This window comes from Rana temporaria, chromosome 3 (assembly GCF_905171775.1).
Source record: "Rana temporaria chromosome 3, aRanTem1.1, whole genome shotgun sequence".
NCBI lineage: Eukaryota > Metazoa > Chordata > Amphibia > Anura > Ranidae > Rana > Rana temporaria.
In genome coordinates, this window is record NC_053491.1 from 233,235,138 (window position 1) to 233,259,611 (window position 24,474).

Here is a 24,474-nt window from a genome sequence, read left to right on the forward strand (position 1 = left end):
TTAAACACTGTCTCACTTTTCTGTTTGCTTTCTCTGTAACCTAAAATACTCTAAACCAGTGTTAATTTTGGCAGCCAATTTCGATTTAGTTTTAGTCTTAGGACTAAAATGGCATTTTAGTTTTAGTCCCATTTTAGTCTTCTGCAATTGTTTTATTTTATTTTTTTCATATTTAGTCGACTAAATCTCCAGTGCATTTTAGTCGACTAAAATCTCCAGTACATTTTAATTGACCAAAAATAATTTTAGTCGTCTAAAATCGAATGGGTGTAATTAAATTGTAATACATTAGTGAACATTTCTCTACAATTTCCAAACTCATTATATACTGCTGGAGTGAAGAATCTAATATGTTAGTATTTATGGTATTGAGGTATGAACATGCACTACAGACCAGTGTTTATTTTGAAGTCAAATTTCTATTTAGTTTTAGTCTTAGTCTTTTGACTAAAATGACATTTTAGTTTTAGTCCCATTTTAGTCTTTTAGCTAAAATGCCATTTTAGGTTTAGTCGTATTTTAGTCATCTCAATTGTTTTAGATTTAGTCCTATTTTAGTCGACTAAAATAGTATTAATTTAGTCAACTAAAATGTTTTAGTCATTTTAGTCGACGAAATTAAAACTGCTCTAATCTGATAAACAACACTGAGGCCTCGTACACACGACCGTTTTCCTCGACAAAATTCAATCATAAAATTGGTGGCAGAGCTTTTTTGCCGAGGAAAACGGTGCGTATGTTTTTCGTTGAGAAAACTGTTGTGGATTTCGACGAGAAAAAAAGGGAACAAGTTCTCTTTTTTTTCATCGGGAGTCTCAATTTCCTAGTCGTGTTCCTCGTCGGGCTGGTTTACGACGAGAAACACGTTTGTGTGTATGCTTAGAAACCCGCGCATGCTCAGAATAAAGTATGAGACGGGAGCGCACCTTCGGTAAAAGTAGCGTTTGTAATGGAGATAGCACATTTGTCACGCTGTAACAGACTGAAAAGCGCGAATCGTCTCTTACCAAACTTTTACTTAACACGCAGTAACATGAGATTAGCAAAAGCAGCCCCAAGGGTTGTGCCAGTGGAATCAATTTTCCCCTTTATAGTGCCGCCGTACGTGTTGTACGTCACCGCGTTTGAGAACGACGAGATTTTGTCTTGACAGTGTATATGCAAAGAAAGCTTGTCAAGATTCTCCACAAGCCTAACAAGGAACTCATCGAGGAAAACGATGTTTCATTTACGACGAGTTTCTTGGTCGTGTGTACGAGGCCTAAAAGGGGAACTACTTTGCAAAAGCTCTAGTAGTTTCGATAAACTGGGACAGTTGTCTCCCCCAGAGCCTCCAAGAGATTTTATAAGCTGGCTAGCAATTGTAGATAACTGTTGCTAACCAGAAGTTGCTAACAAGAAGTGAAACAAAAGGGAACTGATTTTTTAAAGCAAAGATTGTACAAGCAGCACATAGACTGCCAACACTGCAAAAGCTTTTTTCTGCTGTCACAAAAAAACACACTTGGGAACTGGACAAACATTCAAACACATACAAAGAATGTATGCAAGTTTATTAAATGTTCTATTTAAAAAGTCCAGAAGTTGGCCTACTACCTACTGATACAGTCCTAGAACAACCTTTTTCTCATATGTCTCATTAACAATGGAAACTTTTAAACGCTGCATGTTTAATTCATGTAGCATATTTAGCTTATGTAAAATGATGACATTATCATGATTTAAAGGGGTTGTAAAGGTACATTTTTTCCCTAAATAGCTTCCTTTACCTTAGTGCAGCCCTCCTTCACTTACCTCATCCTTCCATTTTGCTTTTAAATGTCCTTATTTCTTCTGAGAAATCCTCACTTCCTGTTCTTCTGTCTGTAACTCCACACAGTAATGCAAGGCTTTCTCCCTGGTGTGGAGTGTCGTGCTCGCCCCCTCCCTTGGACTACAGGGGAGTCAGGACGCTCTCTACATTGCAGATAGAGAAAGCTGTGTGTTAGTGGGTGTCCTGACTCTCCTGTAGTGCAAGGGAGGGGGCGAGCACGACACTCCACACCAGGGAGAAAGCCTCACATTACTGTGTGGAGTTACAGACAGAAGAACAGGAAGTGAGGATTTCTCAGAAGAAATAGGAACATTTAAAAGCAAAATTGAATGAGGTAAGTGAAGGAGGACGGCACTAAGGTAAAGGAAGCTATTTAGGAAAAACAAATTGTACCTTTACAACCCCTTTAAAGTATAAACCCTAAAGATTTTTTTTTTCTTTTTAGATACGACAGAAAGTTTTTGATATTGGACACATATCAGACCCCAGAAAAGATTTGTCTTAGAGCTGTACATTGTAATTCCCGTGCTCATGATGCAGGAATCACTCACCTTCTACTCATCCGTGACCGGGAGTGTACAAGGTAGGTGCATATGCTTGAAGTACCCTGTATGATGGCCTCGAACAATACAAAAAATCCACAGCTGTACAATGAAATATTTAAAATCCATAATCTGTTATAAATTTAATTTATTATTTACATATTTGTCCCTAACCCATAATATCAATAATTTTTACCAGGTTTTTGACAGGATCTTTTGACCGCACAGTTGGGGTTTGGTCACAAGATGGTCAGCTAATCCAGAGGCTTCGCCAGTTTTCAGGTGAAATCACTGGTATGTGTTACATGGCATCGGTGAAGGCCGTGTGGATTACCAGTGGGAACAGTCAACCACTTGTTCTGGACCCACGATCTGGGGACGTAGTAAGTGATATTGTCTTTACTTTTGTTAGAAGAAATGCTTTACTAAAACCAAAATTTCATGTATGATGATAGGTCCAGGTTCACAATAAATTATGTATTTACTTATTTATTTTATATTTATATTTGTTTTCATTATTTCAGTATATATTTATTCAATTGATTATGCACGTATAATTATCATCTTGTGTTTATTTGCAAAAGGTGATGATGTCTGCGCTGTGAATAATTACCACTGTGGCAGGGGAGAGAGGAAGGTGAGGGGAAGGTGAGAGGGGGGGGGGAGAATTAAGGTTAAAGGGGGGGAGGGGGTTGAAGTCAGGTGGGTCTCTGGAGCAGTAATGAAATCACAAAAATGGTAGAGGTGCAGTTGCAAAGTGGTGATTAAATGAACATAAACTAGACAAAACTGTGCATATCACTGCAGAGGACTGAGAAAAAACTACAGTACATATATCTGACAGTCCCAAGTTAGATGAAAAAAAGAACCAAAATCAAATTCCAAAAAGTGCTGTTGCAAGAAAGCATACTGAGTAAATAATCAAAAATAAAGTTCCAAAGCCAATAATGAATGAAGATGTGCGGGAAAATCAAATCCAAATGAATGAAGATGTGCGGGAAAATCAAATCCAAACAAGTGCGCCCACACCGTTAGTGATCCAAGCAGCTTACCTCCTGGTTATCATTTAACAACCCCAAAAATGGGTGCTCTGGCCTTTCATTTGGTGGGGATCTTCCTGGTGAGTCTCAGTAGTTGGTCATGTATGGAAAATATATAATAATAAAGATAATGTGGCGTGATGCTGGTATCACATATATTAAACAAAGGGGGAGCTCTGTATAAGGTGGATGGAAACTCACACAACTTACACGCTGTGTAGAAATGGAGTGCTTGTCTCCACGAGCGCCGAGCTCGTCTCCCTAAATTCTCCTGCACAACTTTTCTTCCCTAGATGTCCGCGGAGCAGATGGCTCATGCGAAGGCAGAGGGGGTGGAGGAAGGAGAAGAAAGGGGGCACATCGCGTGATTCCGTATAAAAACTATTTAATTAAAGCATAAAACAATCTTAAAAGACTCACATGTAGCAGTCTGGTATCGGTTACATATCCTACGAGCACCGCGCTCGTTTACCATCTGTCAGGTGCTGCTGCCAGTGCTTAGTGTCCCACACATGTTCGTCACGCTGACTTCATCACGTGACGTGACGAACATGTGTGGGACACTAAGCACTGGCAGCAGCACCTGACGGACGGTAAACAAGCGCGGCGCTCGTAGGATATGTAACCGATACCAGACTGCTACATGTGAGTCTTTTAAGATTGTTTTATGCTTTAATTAAATTGTTTTTATACGGAATCACGCGATGTGCCCCCTTTCTTCTCCTTCCTCCACCCCCTCTGCCTTCGCATGAGCCATCTGCTCCGCGGACATCTAGGGAAGAAAAGTTGTGCAGGAGAATTTAGGGAGACGAGCTCGGCGCTCGTGGAGACAAGCACTCCATTTCTACACAGCGTGTAAGTTGTGTGAGTTTCCATCCACCTTATACAGAGCTCCCCCTTTGTTTAATTTATGTGATACCAGCATCACGCCACATTATCTTTATTATTATATATTTTCCATACATGACCAACTACTGAGACTCACCAGGAAGATCCCCACCAAATGAAAGGCCAGAGCACCCATTTTTGGGGTTGTTAAATGATAACCAGGAGGTAAGCTGCTTGGATCACTAACGGTGTGGGCGCACTTGTTTGGATTTGATTTTCCCGCACATCTTCATTCATTTGGATTTGATTTTCCCGCACATCTTCATTCATTATTGGCTTTGGAACTTTATTTTTGATTATTTACTCAGTATGCTTTCTTGCAACAGCACTTTTTGGAATTTGATTTTGGTTCTTTTTTTCATCTAACTTGGGACTGTCAGATATATGTACTGTAGTTTTTTCTCAGTCCTCTTCAGTGATATGCACAGTTTTGTATAGTTTATGTTGATTTAATCACCACTTTGCAACTGCACCTCTACCATTTTTGTGATTTCATTACTGCTCCAGAGACCCACCTGACTTCAACCCCCTCCCCCCCTTTAACCTTAATTCTCCCCCCCTCACCTTCCCCTCACCTTCCTCTCTCCCCTGCCCACAGTGGTAATTATTCACAGCGCAGACATCATCACCTTTTGCAAATTATCTTTTATTGTCTAATTAGGATAGACTTTCTTTGTCTGCTGCAGTGTTCCCATTCACGTCCCACATTCCCCTCTCCCCCATTCACCTATCCAAGACAGCGCAGGAGTTTCACCCAGTCTCATCTTGTGTTTATATTTATCATTTAGCGCGACCTTATCCTCCTTATTTTACATACATTTTTAACATGAGTATCGCATGATTTTAGGTGTCGCAGCTTTTTTTTCCACTAACACATAATTTTTTATTTTATCTTTAGCGCAGTATTATACTTTTTGTGGATCTATTTTACTTTGTATAAATAACAAAATATTGCGTATGTTAACCATTTAAAAAGTGAGGTTATATGATTGATTTGTATACCAATCAAGAATAGGGATGAGCCGAACACCCCCCTGTACGGTTCGCACCAGAACCTGCGAACACACCAAACATTTGTGCGAACTTTAAAACCCTGTTAAAGTCTATGGGACTCGAATGTTTGAAATCTAAAGTGCTCATTTTAACCACTTAAGCCCCGGACCAAAATGCTGCCTAAAGACCCAAGGGGTTTTTACAGTTTGGGACTGCGTCGCTTTAACAGACAATTGCGCGGTCGTGCGACGTGGCTCCCAAACAAAATTGGCGTATTTTTTTCCCCACAAATAGAGCTTTCTTTTGGTGGTATTTGATCACCTCTGCGGTTTTTATTTTTTGCGCTATAAACAAAAATAGAGCGACAATTTTGATAAAAATTCTATATTTTTTACTTTTTGCTGTAATAAATATCCCCCAAAAACATATATAACATTTTATTTTTTCCTCAGTTTAGGCCGATACGTATTCTTCTACCTATTTTTGGTAAAAAAAAACGCAATAATCGTTTATCGGTTGGTTTGCGCAAAATTTATAGCGTTTACAAAATAGAGGATAGTTTTTTTGCATTTTTATTTATTATTTTTTTTTTACTACTAATGGCGGCGATCAGCGATTTTTTTCGTGACTGCGACATTATGGCGGACACTTCGGACAATTTTGTCACATTTTTGGGACAATTGTCATTTTCACAGCAAAAAATGCATTTAAATTGCATTGTTTATTGTGAAAATGACAGTTGCAGTTTGGGAGTTAAACACAGGGGGCGCTGTAGGAGTTAGGGATCACTGTGTATGTGTTTACTAGTGTAGGGGTGTGTGGCTGTAGGAATGACGTCATTGATCGTGTCTCCCCTATAAAGGGGATGACGCGATCGATGCGCCGACACAGTGAACCACGGGGAAGCCGTGTTTACACACGGCTCTCCCCGTTCTTCAGCTCCGGGGAGCGATCGCGACGGAGCAGCTATAAACAAATAGCCGCGCCGTCGTCCTGGATCGCTCCCCAAGCGGACCCGACCTCCGCATGTACCGGGGGGGTCCCGATCGGACCCCCCACCCATGTCTAGCAGAGGACGTACAGGTACGTGATTGTGCCTGTCCGTGCCATTCTGCCAACGTAAATGTACATGAGGAGGTCGGGAAGTGGTTAAAGGCTAATATGCAAGTTATTGTCCTAAAAAGTGTTTGGGGACATGGGTCCTGCCCCAGGGGACATGTATCAATGCAAAAAAAAGTTTTAAAGTTTTTTTGGGAGCAGTGAATTTAATAATGCTTAAAGTGAAACAAAAAAAAGGGAAATATTCCTTTAAATTTCGTACCTAGGGGAGGTGTAAAGTATGCACGTGAAATAGCGCATGTTTCCCGTACTTAGAACTGTCTCTGCACAAAGTGTAATTTCTGAAAGAAAAAAGTCATTTAAACCGGACTCGCGGCTATAATGAATTGTCGGCTCCCGGAAATTCAGAGAGAATTCATTCATAAAAAAAAAGAAAAAAGCGTGGGATCCCCCCATATATTCAATTAGCAGGCCCTTCAGGTCTGGTGTGGATTTTAAAGGGAACTCCACCCCAAATAAAAAAAAATGGCGTGGAGTTCCCCCAAAAATCCACACCAGACCCCTTATTCGAGCACATAACCTGGCCGGCCGCAGAAAAGAGGGGGGGACAGAGAGCGGTCCCCCTCTCCTGAACTGTACCAGGCCACATGCCCTCAACATGGGGAGGGTGGCCCCATGTTGATGGGAACAAGGGTCTCATCCCCACAACCCTGGCCGGTGGTGTAGGGGTCTGCGGGCGGGGGGCTTATCAGAATCTGGAAGACCCCTTTAACAAAGGGGACCCACAGATCCTGCCCCCCCTATGTTAATTGGTATGATCTCGACTCGAACTCGAAGCTCATCTCTAATCAAGAAGTGGAAAACTCCTCCTTATGTTCCCTAAATAATCAGCCAGGATGGTACAACTTAACCTCCTACCGATTAGCTGCTTCTCATTTTATACTAAACAACTTTGAGGCTTCTCAAGAACTTAAAGTTCCTTGACCTTGCAGATTTGGCCTTGAAAAATACTTTTTTTGTTCAGTAAGGCAAAGAGCAAAGTGTGAATTGTAGTAATCCATAGCAGCTAATTACAATTTATCTTTTTCTGATCTGTCTTCGGTGAACTCAAATTTTTAAGAGCTGATGCAGCTTTGCACATACATTACCATTGCTAGCTACCTTGCTTTACAGGATATGGCCATATATGTCCTGCTTGACTATTCAACTATAGAACTTGACATCAAATCATTACAACAGAACCAAACAAAACAAACAAAAACAGTTATACTTGTTTTCTTTTCAGATATCTGAATTTGTGGATACTTTTCAAAACCAAGAGCACAGTCCACAAATAAAGCAGCTGGTATGTCTACCTGAGACAAGTCATGTGATTGGTGAGTTACATCAAATATATAACTTTTAAGATTACTTTCACAAACAAGGAACCCCTGATACTGCTGCCTAATGCTCTGGGGTTCAACTCCTCAAGGGTATTGATGCCATCACCCACCCAGATTGGGGGAAAGCAAAAAGAACTGTCATTTATAGCCAGAGACAGTCTCTCATACAAAACGAACCTTACCTATTGATTGCAGTGTTATGTGTGTTGTTGTCTCTAACAAGTTTTATCAATGTATACAACAAAGTAACTTTTCAAACAACTTGCAATTATCCTTTTTGCTACCTTTTCCTGACCCAAACTACCTCCCCCTTTTTATGTACATACTTACCTTGGTCTGGTAACCCCAACCAAGAGGTATGATAACATCACAATCCCATACATCATGCTAAGCCTGTAAAGCAGGCATGTCAAAGTCTGTCCCGCGGGCCAATCGCGGCCCATGTTCCGGTTTGAACGGCCCGCCTGGTTATTTGGACATATATATATATAGAGCCGGGGTCACAAAAGATATACATGCTGGCTGCCTTTGAGGGCACAGGGAGGAGGCGGGACAATTGTCATACACACACAGGAGAATTTCCTGTTTACGGGAGGCCTCTGTAATAGGAGGTTCCGTCTCCGGCACTGCCATTGGACGTTCTGTCCATCAAAGGAGGCCGGACTTTCTATTAAAGAGGCTGCAGTGTAAACAGGAGATTCTCCTGTAGGTAATCTTTGGCGCTCATGAGTGCATTCCTGGCAATGGTGAGTGCATCCCTGGCAATGGTGGGTGCATTCCTGGCAATGGTGGGTGAATTCCTGGCAATGGTGAGTACATTCCTGGCAATGGTGGGTGCATTCATTCCTTGCAATGGTGAGTGCATTCCTGACAATAGTAAGTGCATTCCTGGCAATGGTGAGTTCATTCCTGGTAATGGTGGGTGCATTCCTGGCAATGGTGAGTATATTCCTGGCAATGGTGAGTGCATTTCTGGCAATTGTGGGTGCATTCATTCCTGGCAATGGTGAGTGCATTTCTGGCAATTGTGGGTGCATTCATTCCTGGCAATGGTGAGTGCATTTCTGGCAATTGTGGGTGCATTCATTCCTGGCAATGGTGATTGCATTCCTGACAATAGTAAGTGCATTCCTGGCAATGGTGAGTGCATTCCTGGCAATGGTGGGTGCATTTCTGGCAATGGTGAGTGTATTCCTGGCAATGTTGGGTGCTGCATTCCTGGCAATGAAGGGTGCATTCCCGGCAATGGTGGGTTTATTCCCGGCAATGGTGGGTGCTGCTTTCCTGGCAATGGTGGGTGCATTCCTGGCAATGGTGGGTTTATTCCCGGCAATGGTGGGTGCTGCATTCCTGGCAATGGTGGGTGCATTCCTGGCAATGGTGAGTGCATTCCTGGCAATGGTGGGTGCTGCATTCCTGGCAATGGTGAGTGCATTCCTGGCAATGGTGGGTGCATTCCTGGCAATGGTGGGTGCTGCATTCATGGCAATGGTGGGTATGCAGATGGACACTGACCTTTATTTTGCTTCACAGTTCGTTATTTAAAATAAAAAAAATCCTAAAACTTCGCTCTTAAAGTGAAGGTGCGTGTTGTACACCAATAAATACGGTATGTCCAAATCATACGCATGAGCTCATCTCTTTACTCACACACAGCCACAAAGGCAAGAGAATTATTGTTGGGCAGTGTATTCGTGTTTTATCGAACAAGCTTAGACCAAATTTTAATGGTTCAAAGAATGTCAGGCAAAATGGTCGGCCCTCACGCATGTTCACTTCATCAAATCTGGCCCTTTTTGAAAAAAGTTTGGACATCCCTGCTGTAAAGTAACTCCCCATAGACTTCGTTAGGGCCATTTTGTAATGCTGGAGACGGCCCTATATACGTCTATGGGTAACTTCTGCACAACACTGACAACACACAGAAGATGTTTTGGCTGAGATGTAAACAAATTCTAGAACCTGGGGCTGCTGGTAAAGGGTATAATCTAATCAGTATGTTTTACTGTTTTGTATTGTTTTAATACATTTAACATGGATTAAATCCAAGGGAAAAAAATGGCAGGCATTAAATACAAAATAATGTGAAAATTTCAAATGTATGGTCTCATAAACACTACAGTGACACATTAGTTTCCTTTATAAAATAATCCAAGTGGCAAAGAAACAGAAATATAATGGGATTGATCTATTAACGTAAATTTATCTGTACATTAGTGAATAATGTGAAGCTCTGTTTAGTTTAATAATCCAATCATGTGCAAGTTAAAATGTTGTTATTATTTTTTAATTTCCTACGTATAAGGGTATTCAAAGTGAACACATCTTCTCCTTAATTATTAAAGCAGAAATAAACCTGTTAAAAACAATAAAAAATGGCCTCCTGAAACTTCATAATTATAGCCGGCTTACCTGCCAAGTGATCCTCTCCAGTGCTGTGGTGTCATCGCTTTCAACTGTCACGGACACTTCTATCTTCTTCCGTTCTTCCTTCCGAGTTTGGACTCCTTGGCTGCTTGATTGGTTGGGTCGCAACGACATCACTCCCCTGCCAGCGGACAGGAGTCACATCATCACGGCACATAGTGATGCCGTAAGCGCTTTTTATACATTAGCGCTAACAGACAGGGAGAAGCAGCTTTGACAGAAAAGACCGATAGAGTCTTCTCTGTCATAAAAATCCTACTTGTCAGCTTTTTTTGTAGAGTTTAATTTTACTTTAAGGTAAGTAAACAGTGTCCATACAGGGGCGCAGTCCCCCTAATCCATGTGCCCGGCCCCCTAATCTACATGCAGAGCATCTGAGGCATGGATTTCAATGGGGTTTTTCTTTTTTTTTATGTCATTAAAAACGATCGTGTGGGGGCTTCAGAGCATTTTTCATGTTCTAAAAAATGGGCAAAAAAAATTCAAACATGCTCTTTTTTTTAACACCGTTTTTAACATTGTCGTTTTTCGACGTAAAAAATCCGCGCATGCTCAGAAGCAAGTTATGAGACGGGAGCGCTCATTCTGGTAAAACTACCGTTCATAATTGAGTAAGCACATTCATCACGCTGTAACAGACAGAAAAGCGCAAATCGTCCTTTACTAACACAAAATCAGCTAAAGCAGCCCCAAGGGTGGCGCCATCCGCATGGAACTTCCCCTTTATGGTGCTGTTGTACGTGTTGTAGGTCACCACGCTTTGCTAGAGCATTTTTTTTTCACGATCGTGTGTAGGCAAGGCCGTTTTAATGATCAAGTTGAACAAAAAAAATCTTTTTTTCTAGAGCCTGAAAAACGTCATTTTTTAAAACACGAAAAATGATCGTGTGTACGCAGCATGAGGCTCTAATTGGCTTCAAAAAGTACGGGCTATTGTCTTCCTGATTCTCCTCCCGGCCAATTAGGAAGCCAATCCTAGGATTCCCGGGCCAATCGGGTCTCGGGACCCACTTCCTGTTTGGCCAGGTGGAGAAGCAATGGCCCCGAAGCGAGGAGCAGCAGCCCTACCCCAGATCCTTGTCCACTCTCCTATCCGTCTCACGTAGGGGAGGGGTGATCGCTGCCTTCCCATCCGACTCCTGTGGGGAGGGGATCACCGCCTTCCCATCCATCTCCCAGGAGGGGTGGGGGTGGTTTTGGTCATCTGCCCCCCCCCCCCCCAATAAAAAATTATTGAGCACCAGCCGCCACTGTAAGTAAACATTGACTTTTCCAACTGAACAGCCTCTTTCTCTTTAGTAAATCAATCCCACTGTATCCTTTCTTACACTGACAAAGTATTATTACACTGTCACTAATACATACTATGGACACATTCTAGAAGCTAAAGATGTCATTCTCTAAGATTATAGTGCTAATTAAAAATGTATAAATATGAGAGTAAATATGCTCTATCTTTTTTTAGGATCCACTAAGAATAATCAAGTTATAGTGTGGAAATATCACAAGATAGGCTGTGTTGCTGTATTGCATAGCAAAAACCCTCTGGAATGTCTGTCATATAGTAAGTAGCATTTGATTTCCAATATATTACAATCTTAGTCAGTCAGCTTGGATGACTTTAAGCAGCTTTTGAGTCATAAGGCCTGGTCAGAGGTGGCTCTTTAATTAGGCAAATTAGGCGGTCGCCTAAGGCCTCGCACTCACATGGGGCCTCGCGGATGCCTAATTTGCCTCTGCTCAATCACTGTGTGCTAGATCCATGCATCTCTCTTCAGCCATTTTCATTTGTTTGAAATTTTTTACCCATTATGGGCATGAGTGGGGCCCCCGTGTCTAAGTTTTGCTTAAGGCCTCACCAAGCCTAGAGCCGCCCCTGGGCCTGGTTTACTGAAGTATGAAGCAAGATGAGCCTGTGTTTACTTCAGACATCCAACCATTTGTACCGGGAGCTCTGGTTTTCGATTATTATCCATACCCGTGACTCATAGTGGTTGACAGTGTGTCTTATTTGGAAACAAGCATGACAAACACTGGGGCGCAATTAATAGCATTGTGCAGTAAGCTATAATATACAGTACTGGAACGAGAGGATCCAAGCTACTATCTCCTGTATAATGCCTGGCCAGCCTCAACAACATGGCACTCAGCCTGGGAAGTCTCTGCAAACCTCCATGAGCCATCCGTGCAAAAAAAAGAGAAAGGCTGGTGCCATGGAAGTCGACTAAAACATTGTTCGGCCATCAGGCCTTAATCATGGCTAACAAATAAGTGACACAAAGTTTAAATTGTGTAGGCTAAATCACATGTCAACCCCAAGGGTCACATGACCAAGAAAAATGGGTTGTGGCAAATATATATATAAAAAGAGATAAAAAAAGAGCACTATAAGCATGCAATTGGTAGTTTATCTAGTGGTTAGTGATGTGAAAAACTAAAAATATATATGAATAGTGAACACAAAAAATTCAATAAGTGATTGGGTAATAAAAATAATGATAAAATCACTATAGAAGCCAAAAGTATTGGGACGCTTGCCTTTACATGCACATGAACTTTAATGCCATCCCAGTCTTAATCCGTAGGGTTCAATATTGAGTTGGCTTCAATTCTTCTGGGAGGGTTGTCCACAAGGTTTAGGAGTGTGTCTATGGGAATGTTTGGCCAGAAGTGTATTTGTGAGGTCAGGCTCTGATGTGGACAAGAAGGCCCGGCTCACAGTCTCCGCTCTAATTTATCCCAAAGGTGTTCTATTGGGTTGAGGTCAGGACTCTGTGCAGGCCAGGGGGGAGGGGAGTATATTTTCCTTTTTCTTTTTTCTCTTTTTTACTGAAATGATGGGAGACCTTGGAAACCTGGTGAGCTCAAGGTCCCTACCCGGAGGGGGAGGAGCCCACTTTTAACAGCCCAGATAGAGTTCCACCATTTTTAAAGAGAGTAGATGGGTACTAAAGACCCAAAACCAGAACATCAGTCTACTGGGAAATAAAAGAGAAATGAGATGCCTTATTTTGGGTTTTGGGGGGGGGGGGGGCATGGGTGGAGGATGCAGGGGGGAGTGGGGATATGAGGGAAGGTTACTGGGGTAAAAAAAGAAGGGTAAACAGGGATTTTTTTTAAAGATTATGAAGTTGTTCTGTTCAAAGGTCTACAACCCCTTATATCTTGCAGGGTGTCAATTAGCTCCTTCAGCGTCCGTACCCAACTTAGTAGGGGTACGGGTGACAAAGGAATAAGGAATGTATTAGAGAGAGATGAGGGAGGAATAAAAACAAAATAAAGACCTTAAACTTCCTAATATACAATATAAGGGGCTTGAATACTCCATCAAAAAGATATAATATTGTAAAAGAGATTGAAAGATACTCTGCAAGTATAGTCTTTTTACAGTATCATGATCGTGGTGAAGAGAGGCAGAACAGGGATCTGCCTACGTAAACAAGACGGATCCCCGTTCTGACAGGGGACAACTCTGAGATCGGCTGTTCCTGGTGATCAGGAACGGCAATCTCTATGTTGTCCCAGCACAGTTAGAACACAGCCAGGGAACACAGTTTTAAATTGTTTTCATTTAGTTTTTTACATTTAAAAAGTTTACATAGTTTGCAAATTAATTTGCAAATCATCCATAAAAATACAAAACAGTCACAATACACATAACTACATATAAAAAAAAAAAAAAGGACATTGAAGATACATATAGGTACATAAATGGATCCGTCCTCTAATATACATTTAAAAAAAGGAATCCATGCCGCAGCATGTGCCCTTAATTCTCCTGGGTCTAGAATCGAAGTAATAAACTAGAGAGAAAGGATGGATAGAGAGACATGGGAGCAGATCCCCTTCCCCATGCCCACCCCTCCAAGAGGGAATAGAGAAAAAAAAAAGGGGGGGGGGGGGTCATATGCATATACGTGCGTACTAGTCTACAGGTATGCATGAACGTCTTTATGTAACACAGTTAACACCTTGATCGCCCCCTAGTGTTAACCCTTCCCTGCCAGTGTAATTTATGCATTGATCAGTGCATTTTTTTTTAGCACTGATCACTGTAACTGGTCCCCAAAAAGTATCACTTGGGATCAGATTTGTCCGCCACAATGTCGAAGTCCCGCTAAAAATCACCAGTAAAAGCAATAAAAAAAAAAAAATGTCCAAAAATTTACCCCATAGTTTGTAGATGCTATACCTTTTGTGCAAACCGATGAATATACGCTTATACATATATATATGTGTGTATTATAGCAGAAAGTAAAAAATATTGTGTTTTTTTTTTCAAAATTTTCTATTTTTTTTTTTGTTCATAGCACAAAAATAAAACCCCTCAGAGGTGATCAAATACCACCAAAAGAAAGCTCTATTTGTGGGGAAAAGGGACATCAATTTTGTTTGGGTACATTGTTGCAGGACCGTGCATTTGTAAGTTAAAGCTACGCAGTGCCGTATCGCAAAAAATGGCCCGGTCAAGGGGGTAAATCCTTCCGGGGCTGAAATGGTTAAGGCCTGATGGCCAAAACATGTTGGCTTTTTTACTGTTCCCCTGCATTAATGAAACAATGTTTTAGCCAACTTCCATGGCACCAGCATTTCTCCCTTTTTTGCACGGTCAATATACAATAAATCTTACCAACCGTACCGATTTCAGCTATTTAGCACAGTGAGCTTTATTTCCTATTGGTTCAAATGAATTACTACCCTATTTATTTATGTGTTTTTTTTTCATTGATTCAACTAATTACCACAGCTCATTATTTTATCAGCTTAAGCATTTGGGCCTCAGTACCAAGTTACCAGTGAGGCCTTGTACTCACGGCAGGACATGTCCGATGAAAACGGTCTGCAGACCGTTTCCATCGGACATGTCTGGCCGGGGACTGCCCGGGGACTTCTGTTCGATGGCTATACACACCATCGAACAGAAGCCCGCGCGTAAACATTACGCGGGGCGTGTCCGCGGTGTCGCCGCGTCGATGACGCGGTGTCGCCGCGACAATGACGCGGCGACGTGGGCGGGCCGCCTTAAATATGCTTCCACGCATGCGTCGAAGTCATTCGACGCATGCGAGGGATGCGGGCGGCAGGACATGTACGGTAGGTCTGTACAGACGACCGTACATGTCCGGGCGGACAGGTTTCCAGCGGACTGTTTTAAAACAAGTCCGGGAAACAGTTGTCCGCTGGAAACCTGTCCGATCCGTCCCAAAATGGTCCGCTCGGGCCAACACACGGCCAAACATGTCTGCTGAAACTGGTCTGCGGACCAGTTTCAGCAGACATGTTTGGTCGTGAGTACGGGGCCTTACATTCAAAGGCCTCATGCACACAGGATGCAAAAAACAATTATTTTTTAACCTTTAAACACCCCTCTATGTTAGTCTATGTATCCATGTACACATATGAGTTTACAGGCATATTGAAAGAGGAGCATTTAAAGGCTGGAGAAAAACCCCATCACTTGCGCATTCAGAAGAGGAGAGTTTGAGCAGAAAACATACTTGGCTTGCTTATATGACTGTAAACACATATAAACGTGCTTAAATTCTAGGTGTGTTTAGAGCTTGAGCATTCATTCACTCCAATGGTCAAAATAAATTCATATTCTGGTCAATGGATTGAATGAACTCTCAAAATGCTTGGCACACCCAAACGCACTAAAACGTGTCTTTAGGTGCGTTTTTAAGCTGCTTTTACCCCGGCAGGAGCAGGTTGCATTTGGGCAAAGGCCCAGTGTGCATGAGGCTGAAGACTATAAGGGTTCATTTGGTTGGTTGTTATAGAGAGTACAGAAAGTAAATACAGTATTTAATAAATTACTAAACAAAGGATGTTGTGTTATATTCCTATTTTTCAGCTGGAAAAAAAATTCTTCTTCTTTTCACTGGGGATAGCAGTGGCATGGTGGAGAAATGGGAAAAAAATGATTCCTCCCCATGTGTTTACAGGTATTCACAGAATTAAATAATAATTACTATTAGCCAACTAGACATTATAAAACATAAAAATAGCCAATTCTTCTGAATTTATGTTTATGATCTGCAGGACCATGCCGTCATGTGGCAAGTGGCTGGGTATAAAATTCCCCTCTCCTGTGCTACATGTGCCTTCACACTCACATGAACTTTAATGGCATCCCAGTCTTAGTCCGTAGGGTTCAATATTGAGTTGGCCCACCCTTTGCAGGTCAGACAAACATTCCCATGGACACACTCCTAAACCTTGTGGACAGCTTTACCAGAAGAGTCAAAGCTGATATAGATGCAAAGGGTGGGCCAACTCAATATTGAACCCTATGGACTAAGAATTGGATGCCATTAAAGTTCATGGCCCGGATCCAGATACATTGGTGTATCTTTTGGTGGGCGTAACGTATCTCAGATACGTTACGCCGCCGGAAAATAGGGCGCAAGTTCCGTATGCAGAAAGAACTTGCGCCCTAAGTTACGGCGGCGTAACGTCTGTGATCTGGCGTAAGCCCTTCTAATTCAAATGGGGATGATGTGGGCGTGTTTTATTTAAATTAATAGTGACCCCGCGTATTTTACGTTTCTTACAATTGGCGCATGCGCCGTTCGTGAAAGAATCCCAGTGCGCATGCTCGAAATTACGCCGCAAATCGTCATTGCTTTAGACGTGAACGTAACTTACGTACAGCCCTATTCGCGAACGACTTACGCAAACAACGTAAAATTTTAAAAATTCAACGGGGTAACGACGTCCATACTTAACATAGGATACCCCTCATATAGCAGGGGTAACTTTACGCGGGAAAAAGCCTAACGTAAACGACGTAAAAAAATGCGCCGGGCGGACGTACGTTTCTGAATCGGCGTATCTACCTAATTAGCATATTTATCGCGTAAATATACGGAAGCGCCACCTAGCGGCCAGCGTAAATATGCAGCCTAAGATACGACGGTGTAAGACACTTACGCCGGTCGGATCTTAGGGAAATCTATGCGTAACTGATTCTATGAATCAGTCGCATAGATACAACAACACAACTCAGAGTTACGACGGCGTATCCGGAGATACGCCGTCGTATCTCCTTTCTGAATTCGGGCCCCTGTGTGTGTAAAGGCAGACGTCTCAATACTTTTGACAATATAGTGAACGTATCTGCCTGGTTATTTGAGCAGCTGGTATGTGCACTTGTAATGTGTGATTAGGATCGGTGGTCCTTAAACTGTTTGTGCAATAGACCAGTCTGCAAAGTTTTTTGTAAAGCCTTCGTTAAGTGGGATCTTTTTATTTATACTGTAAGTTGATAAACAAAACCGCTAATAGTAATTAGTCACATACTGGAGTGCATCTGTAGTTTTGAAGATGTTTCATAACTTATTTTATACAGAAAGCTGCAAAAAATGCAATTTTACAATGATCAGTAATCTAAAAAACACATGGCACTTAGCATAGCAAAATAATTTTGACTGGTGGCAGACCAGATCTACAGTGCATCCAGAAAGTATTCACTTTTTCCACATTTTGCCATGTTACAGCCTTATTCCAAAATGGATTAAATTCATTATTTTCCTCAAAATTCTACAAACAATACCCCATAATGACAGCGTGAAAGAAGTTTGTTTGAAATCTTTGGTACATTGGATTTTTTTTTTTCCGTTTTTTACTTTTAATAAATTTGCAAAGTAAAAAACGAAAAAAAAAAAAAAATCCAATGTACATAAGTATTCACAGCCTTTGCTCAATACTTTGTTTAAGCACCTTTGGCACCAATTGCAGCCTCAAGTCTTATTGAGTATGATGCTACAAGCTTGGCACACTTATTTTTGGGCAGTTTCTCACATTCTTCTTTGCAGGACCTCTCAAGCTCCATCAGGTTGGATGGGGAGCATTGGTGCACAGCCATTTTCAGATCTCTCCAGAGATGCTCAATCAGGTTCAAGTCTGGGATCTGGCTGGACCACTCAAGGACATTCACAGAGTTGTTCTGTAACCACGTCTTTGTTATCTTGGCTGTGTGCTTAGGGACATTATCCTGTTGGAAGACTGAGGTCCAGAGCTCTCTGGAACAGGTTTTCATCAAGGATGTCTCTGTTCATTACTGCATTCATCTTCCCCTCGATCCTGACTAGTCTCCCATTTCCTGCCGCTGAGAAAATCCCCACAGCATGATGCTGCCACCACTATGCTTTACTGTATGTATGGTATTGGCCAGGTGATGAGCAGTGCCTGGTTTCCTCCAAACATGACACTTTCCATTCAGGCCAAAGAGTTCAATTTTTGTTACATCTGACCAGGGAATTTTGTTTCTCATGGTCTGAAAGTCCTTCAAACTACAGGTGGGCTGTCATGTGCCATTAACTGAGAAGTGGCTTCTGTCTGGCCACTCTACCATACAAGTATAATTGGTGGAGTGTTGCAGAGATGGTTGCTCTTCTAGGAAGGTTTTCCTCTCTCCACAGAGAATTGCTGGAGCTCTGTCATAGTGACCATTGCATTCTTGGTAACCTCCCTGTTTAAGAACCCTGGGCCAAATTCTCAAAAAAGCTGCCTAACTTAACTTTCAGCAGTTAAGTTACACAGGCGTTAAATTTCTACCTAAGTGCCCGATCTTCAAAGCACTTACCTAGAAATTACACGCCGTGTAACTTAAGTGCCTCCGTCGCAAGGCGGTCCTCCTCTCCGGGGGGGGCGATTACAATTTAAATGAGGCGCGCTCCCGCGCCGGCAGTACTGCGCATGCGTGTGACGTAATTTTCCCGACGTGCAGCGCGCGAACGTAATTTACGCCGGGCTTTGTGGATTGCGACGGGACAATAAAGTTGCGACGGGTGAAAAAAAAAATACGCGCCGGGAAAAAAAAAAAAAAAATTGACAGCATCGCTCGGCATGCATTCCTGAGAGGGAGAACTCCATGCCAATTTTCAAATAAAAAACCGGCATGGGTTCCCCCCCGAGGAGCATACCAGGCCCTTAGGTCTGGTATGGGTTGTAAGGAGACCCCCCCTACGCCGAAAATTCGACGTAGGGGGTCCCCCTACAATCCATACCAGACCCGTATCCAAAGCACGCTACCCGGCCGGCCAGGAATGGGAGTGGGGACGAGCGAGCGCCCCCCCCCTCCTGAGCCGTACCAGGCCGCATGCCCTCAACATGGGGGGGTTGGGTGCTCTGGGGCAGGGGGGCGCACTGCGGGCCCCCCCACCCCAGAGCACCCTGTCCCCATGTTGATGAGGACAGGACCTCTTCCCGACAACCCTGGCCGTTGGTTGTCGGGGTCTGCGGGCGGGGGGCTTATCGGAATCTGGGAGTCCCCTCAAATAAGGGGGCCCCCAGATACCGGCCCCCCACCCTAAGTGAATGGATATGGGGTACATCGTACCCCTACCCATTCACCTGGAGGCAAAGTGATAGTTATTAAACACACAACACAAGGGTTTTTAAAATCATTTATTAGTCTGCTCCGGAGGCCCCCCCTGTCTTCTTTAGCTCTAATACCAGGGGGGGCTTCTTCTTCCGCTCTCCGGGGGTCTTCTCCGCTCTCCGGGGGTCTTCTCCACTCTCCGGGGGGTCATAGCATAGCTATGAATAAGCACTGTATGAGAGTGTGAAACGAGTTAGCTCTTTTCCTGATTTTTTGCTGTGATATTTCCATGTTGTGACCAGTTTTTATTAAAAGGAACACATTTTTATTTTTGGAGTGCGGCCGTACCCGGTTATTCCATATACATTTTTGCGAAATATGTTTGTTTGAAATTTATTAAAAATAAAAAATGAAAAAAATCCCATGTATATAAGTGTTTCAGTTCAGATATTTCCAGTGCGGCCGTCCCGGTTCTTCCATATAAATTTTTGCATACTATTGCAGTGCCTGCACCCAAGGGTTTGGATTCCACCTTGCAGTTCTCTGGGATCTCTGAGCGGTAAACTTTCTTTCTCAAACATATTTCACATTGTCATTATGGGGTTTTGGATTTTTGAGGAAAGTAATGAATGTAATCCATTTTGGAATAAGGCTGTAGCATAAAAAAAATGGGAAAAAGTGAATACTGTGAATACTTTCCAAATGCACTGTATATATAGGCAGATCTCACTGGTGCCCATACATATTACAAATAACTGGACCTGCCAGGACTCTTCTCCCAAACCAGTATTTGTAAGGCATGCATTAACTAATGCTTGATATTTAAATGTACACACATGAATATCATATTTAATATGTAAAACAAAATTATCTGCAAAGAGCAGTAACCCACACAAAGATTTCATCTCTTAACTGATTTGATTACACTAAACTGAAATAACTGGCCTGAGTTGCAAAACATATTGCATTTTATACTTTCTCATCAAGTAAGCTCAAAGAGTTTTAATTCAATAAAGCAAGTATTTAGCTTTTATGTAAAGCGTTATTAAACACAAAAACAAACATTTTTATGTATTGCAACTTATTATTCCTTAAATGTTTCCAGCATTTCTCCTTTTTAGGCTTTTTTTCCCTTTATTTTGACCTGTTAATCCGGCCAGTAAAAGAGTTCTTGTCTTGGGGTGTTTCCACTGCACTGCACTGACTGCACTGCACTGACTTTTTCCATTGGAAATTCCGATCGTGTGTACGTGGCATAGGTTGCGTCAAAGTCACATCAAAGTCGTGTCATGTCGAAGCAGTGTCAACCCTGTCTAAAGCTGGCCATAGATGAATTGAGTCTTGGCAAGTTCAGCAGGGACCGTCCAAGATCTATGGGCAGGCTGATTGTACCCAAGTTGATCCATCGATCGACTTAAATACAACCAGCATGTTGGATTTATCACGTGATTATTCAAAGTGGCTATAGTCGCTAGCAGTAATCACTGTATTCTTCCAGTAGGAACGGCTTCCTACGCCAGCCCCCCCCCCCTGCCGGAAGTACACAATAGCTCCGCAGGAGTGATGCCGTCATCAACAATGACTGTGTTGATGGGGGAATCAAGCGACTTTCTTTACTGCAACCCAAGATTGCAGGAAAGAAAATCACTTAATCCATGGCCTGCTTTTGATGCACTAGCAGATTTACATAGACTTCACTAATAAATTAAAGTCAATCTCCAGCTAACACTTTTCAAGCATTTACAGCAACAGTTTTTTTTCCTTTTGGAAAAAAGGTTTTACATAAATGAATAAAACCTGATCATTTTAAGAACCCCAGTGGTAAATGTTTTTTGCACACTCTGCTTTGCTGGGCAACTTGGCCTGTTTTAGGAAGTAAAAAAAATATCAATCTTACTGTACAAATCACCAGGTGGAAATAAAGCGAAAAAAGCCTAACAAAAGAAAACTAGTACAACCACAACATCTAAGGATTGGTAAGCAGAAATATATATATATATATATATATATATATATATATATATATATATATATATATATATATATATATATATATACACACACATATATATATATAGTTTTGATATTGCAACATTAAAATACAGTATCCCACAGCCTGTTGAATCACCAACTGTCTTGACTGTTCTAAAGAAATGGGCTAGTGCAGTTTGCACAGTACCCTGGAAATTTGTCCTCTTTTAATGATTAAGCCCAATTTTTTTATCAGGAATTTTATGGTGTCTGTGTGTGTGATTAGGATTTGACATTTTAAGTGCATTATTTAAAGCAAAGAGTCATATCGCATAGAAGACAGCAGGCCTGAGTGGAGGGGGCTGCGTTGCTTACAACAGAAACAAAAAACAAACCAGAGCAAGAGACCACAGTCAAGGCTTCAACGGCCAGGAACAGCTGGGATACTGAGAAAAGGCACAATGCTCAATAATGGGAGAACTAGTAGCATAAAGTCCTGCGGATACACAAAGTAAGTGTAAGATCTCAAATATTCTGTTTTCAAGGGTGAAGCCTTCATACAATTAGTTGTGCATGAGTTTTGGATTCTTGTTAAGTGGTTGTAAACTTCTGAAATAAAGAAAATTAACAAAACATATAGTGTGTACTTGCCCCAGTCCCGAGCACTTAGTGTGAATTCTGGTTGAACCCTCCTTCCTCTGCTATCTGCATCAGTCACTTCTGAATTTTTTTTCAGACACCAGGCAATCCTTGGAGGCAGCCCACTCCTCCCCCATGTGATTGGCAGCCTCAAAAGTGCATGTTTTCCAGTTAGACTGTGCAGAGGGGTTTGTGGTGTCCATTCACTCCACTCATGTCTCAGATTACACTCAGCTCCATTCTGTGCTATACAGTGTGTGATATCAGATCCCCAACACCTTCCTCCTGGAAGCTGAGAATTATTATCTGCTCTGTGTACTTTAGAGGGCTGTAAAAGAGAGTAATCTGCATATAAGCAGGTACAGCTTATGAAGGAAGATTTAAAGACGAATTCTAGGTATGGCTATTTTATGCATAGTTATTTTAGTCCAGCATGGACCAATGTAACTATGTATATACTTTACCTGGCCAATCTCCTGTAAGCTGGAAATCACTGAAGTAGACACCGCTACTCCATTAATCTCTACTTGCTTCCGGTTCCTATGTTTAATAATATGATATTACATAATTTTGATGTACCGTATTTATTGGCGTATACCGCGCACTTTTTTCCCCTTAAAATAAGGGGAAAAAACGCCGATACCCGCTTCCGGCGCTCAGTTTGAATGCCTGCGCCGACATATACCGAGTGCAGTACACTCGGCTACATTCGGCCAGGCTCGGACGCCGGACCCGATGAGGAGGACACCACCGAAGCCGCAGACGGACGCCGGACCCGACGAGGCCGCCGCGCAAGACACCACAACTGTAAGTACTAACATTTTTTTTTATAGGAATGCGGGTCCACATTAGGGGTGCGCGCTATACGCCGGAGCACGCAATACCCCGATAAATACGGTAAATTTGCCCCCCTCCCACCATTACATTTTATCGCAAACGCTCGCCATTGTTCCTAAAAATTCACTAGTCCTTTCTAATTTACTAATGCAAGCCATTATAAAACTATAATACAGCCACTCTGATTTCTACAGGCCTCTGCCTTCATTTTTGTTCCTTACGCACTTTATGAAATAATAATAATAAGATTTCAGAGGCGGATTGATATACATCCTCTTTGCTGTCTTCTCAGCCAATAGGAACGTGCTGAACCCACCCCCTTCTCCAGCATGCCCTCTTTGAGTTGTGAGATACACAGATTGGAGGGAGAGGAGAGAGCACAGCTCAGCCCAGCCTGCCACAGGGGATGGAATAGAACAGAGAGATTCTCCATAATAATTACATGTAAACTATGTACATAAATTGTACATATTATTATTATTATAATATAGGGGGTTTCACCACTATTTGCACATTGCAGCTCTGCAATATTTCTTACCTTTTGCAGAGAGGGTGACACCATCACTACTATGTTCTAATACACTGGTTGATTTGAATCTCTGTTATTATTACTGTATGTAGGGGGTTTCACCATTATTTGCACATTGAAGCACCATCACTACTATATTGCAATACATTGGCTGATTTGCACTGGAATTTAATTTATAGGTTTTACTATTGCACTACAAAAGTCCATTTGTAGAATTGTATAAAGGAAGTGGAGGGTTGTGCTGCATTTTTTTGGCTTTTTATTGGTATACAGAGGGCAAGACATACTGATCACCATTCTACGCCATGAAGAAACCTCCACTTACTGACCATGCCCACTTGCTGGCCACACCCACTTTTTGGCCCCACCCATATGTGCTTTAGCACCCTCACTTTTGTCTCAAGCACCACCATAGCACCCCAAAAAAATTGTCTGGAGCCACCCCTGCCCGGATTGGATTTGAATTTTGCCACCCCATCTCTCTCTCCAAGTTTTTTCTTTATCTTACCTGTAATGGAATGGCCCGTGATACCCAGAGACTTTTGAAGGATGCAGGGTACTCCTGTGCCAGCTTCACTAATGACTCTTGGGTCTAGGGTCATCCTAGGTCCAATAGGGGCATAGGATGACTGAGAAATGATATCTCAGATTACATGAGATGGGACAGTAATGATAATTCATGTATTGCAAGATATCTTAAAATATTACAGGTGGTTAATTCTGACCCCAACAGGTCAATAGCAGAGTGACTAATTCATGTGGGGACACACAGACTGTTGAGGTGCTAATTAAGTCTACCTGGCTGTAGTGATACAAGCTTGCTGTGTTTGCATTCTATTGTCTATTGTGTTAATTAAGTCTGGCTCCTAAGATATTTCATTGTGCTATGCTAACTAACCCTGTATTGTGTGAAAGTTCTATTGATGCTAATATGTGTTGTGAGTTAACACACTCTAAAAGTTATGATGTCTGCCATGTCAGCTATAGTAATTGATTCATGTAGAGTTGGTGCCAGAAAGTCTGTCTAAG

The 24,474-nt window shown here is 42.1% G+C and overlaps 1 protein-coding gene across 2 annotated transcripts in view; it reads left to right on the plus strand.

The window, feature by feature from the left end:
• Positions 1-24,474, plus strand: part of LOC120932220 (uncharacterized WD repeat-containing protein alr2800-like) — a 75,049-nt gene that overhangs the window by 24,097 nt on the left and 26,478 nt on the right. For both annotated transcript variants that reach the window (XM_040344459.1, XM_040344460.1), the window contains exons 6-11: positions 2,259-2,396; positions 2,555-2,738; positions 7,621-7,711; positions 11,610-11,708; positions 15,999-16,089; positions 21,757-21,951. In XM_040344459.1, the coding sequence (XP_040200393.1) occupies positions 2,259-2,396; positions 2,555-2,738; positions 7,621-7,711; positions 11,610-11,708; positions 15,999-16,089; positions 21,757-21,951 (798 nt within the window). The remainder of the gene's footprint in view (positions 1-2,258; positions 2,397-2,554; positions 2,739-7,620; positions 7,712-11,609; positions 11,709-15,998; positions 16,090-21,756; positions 21,952-24,474) is intronic.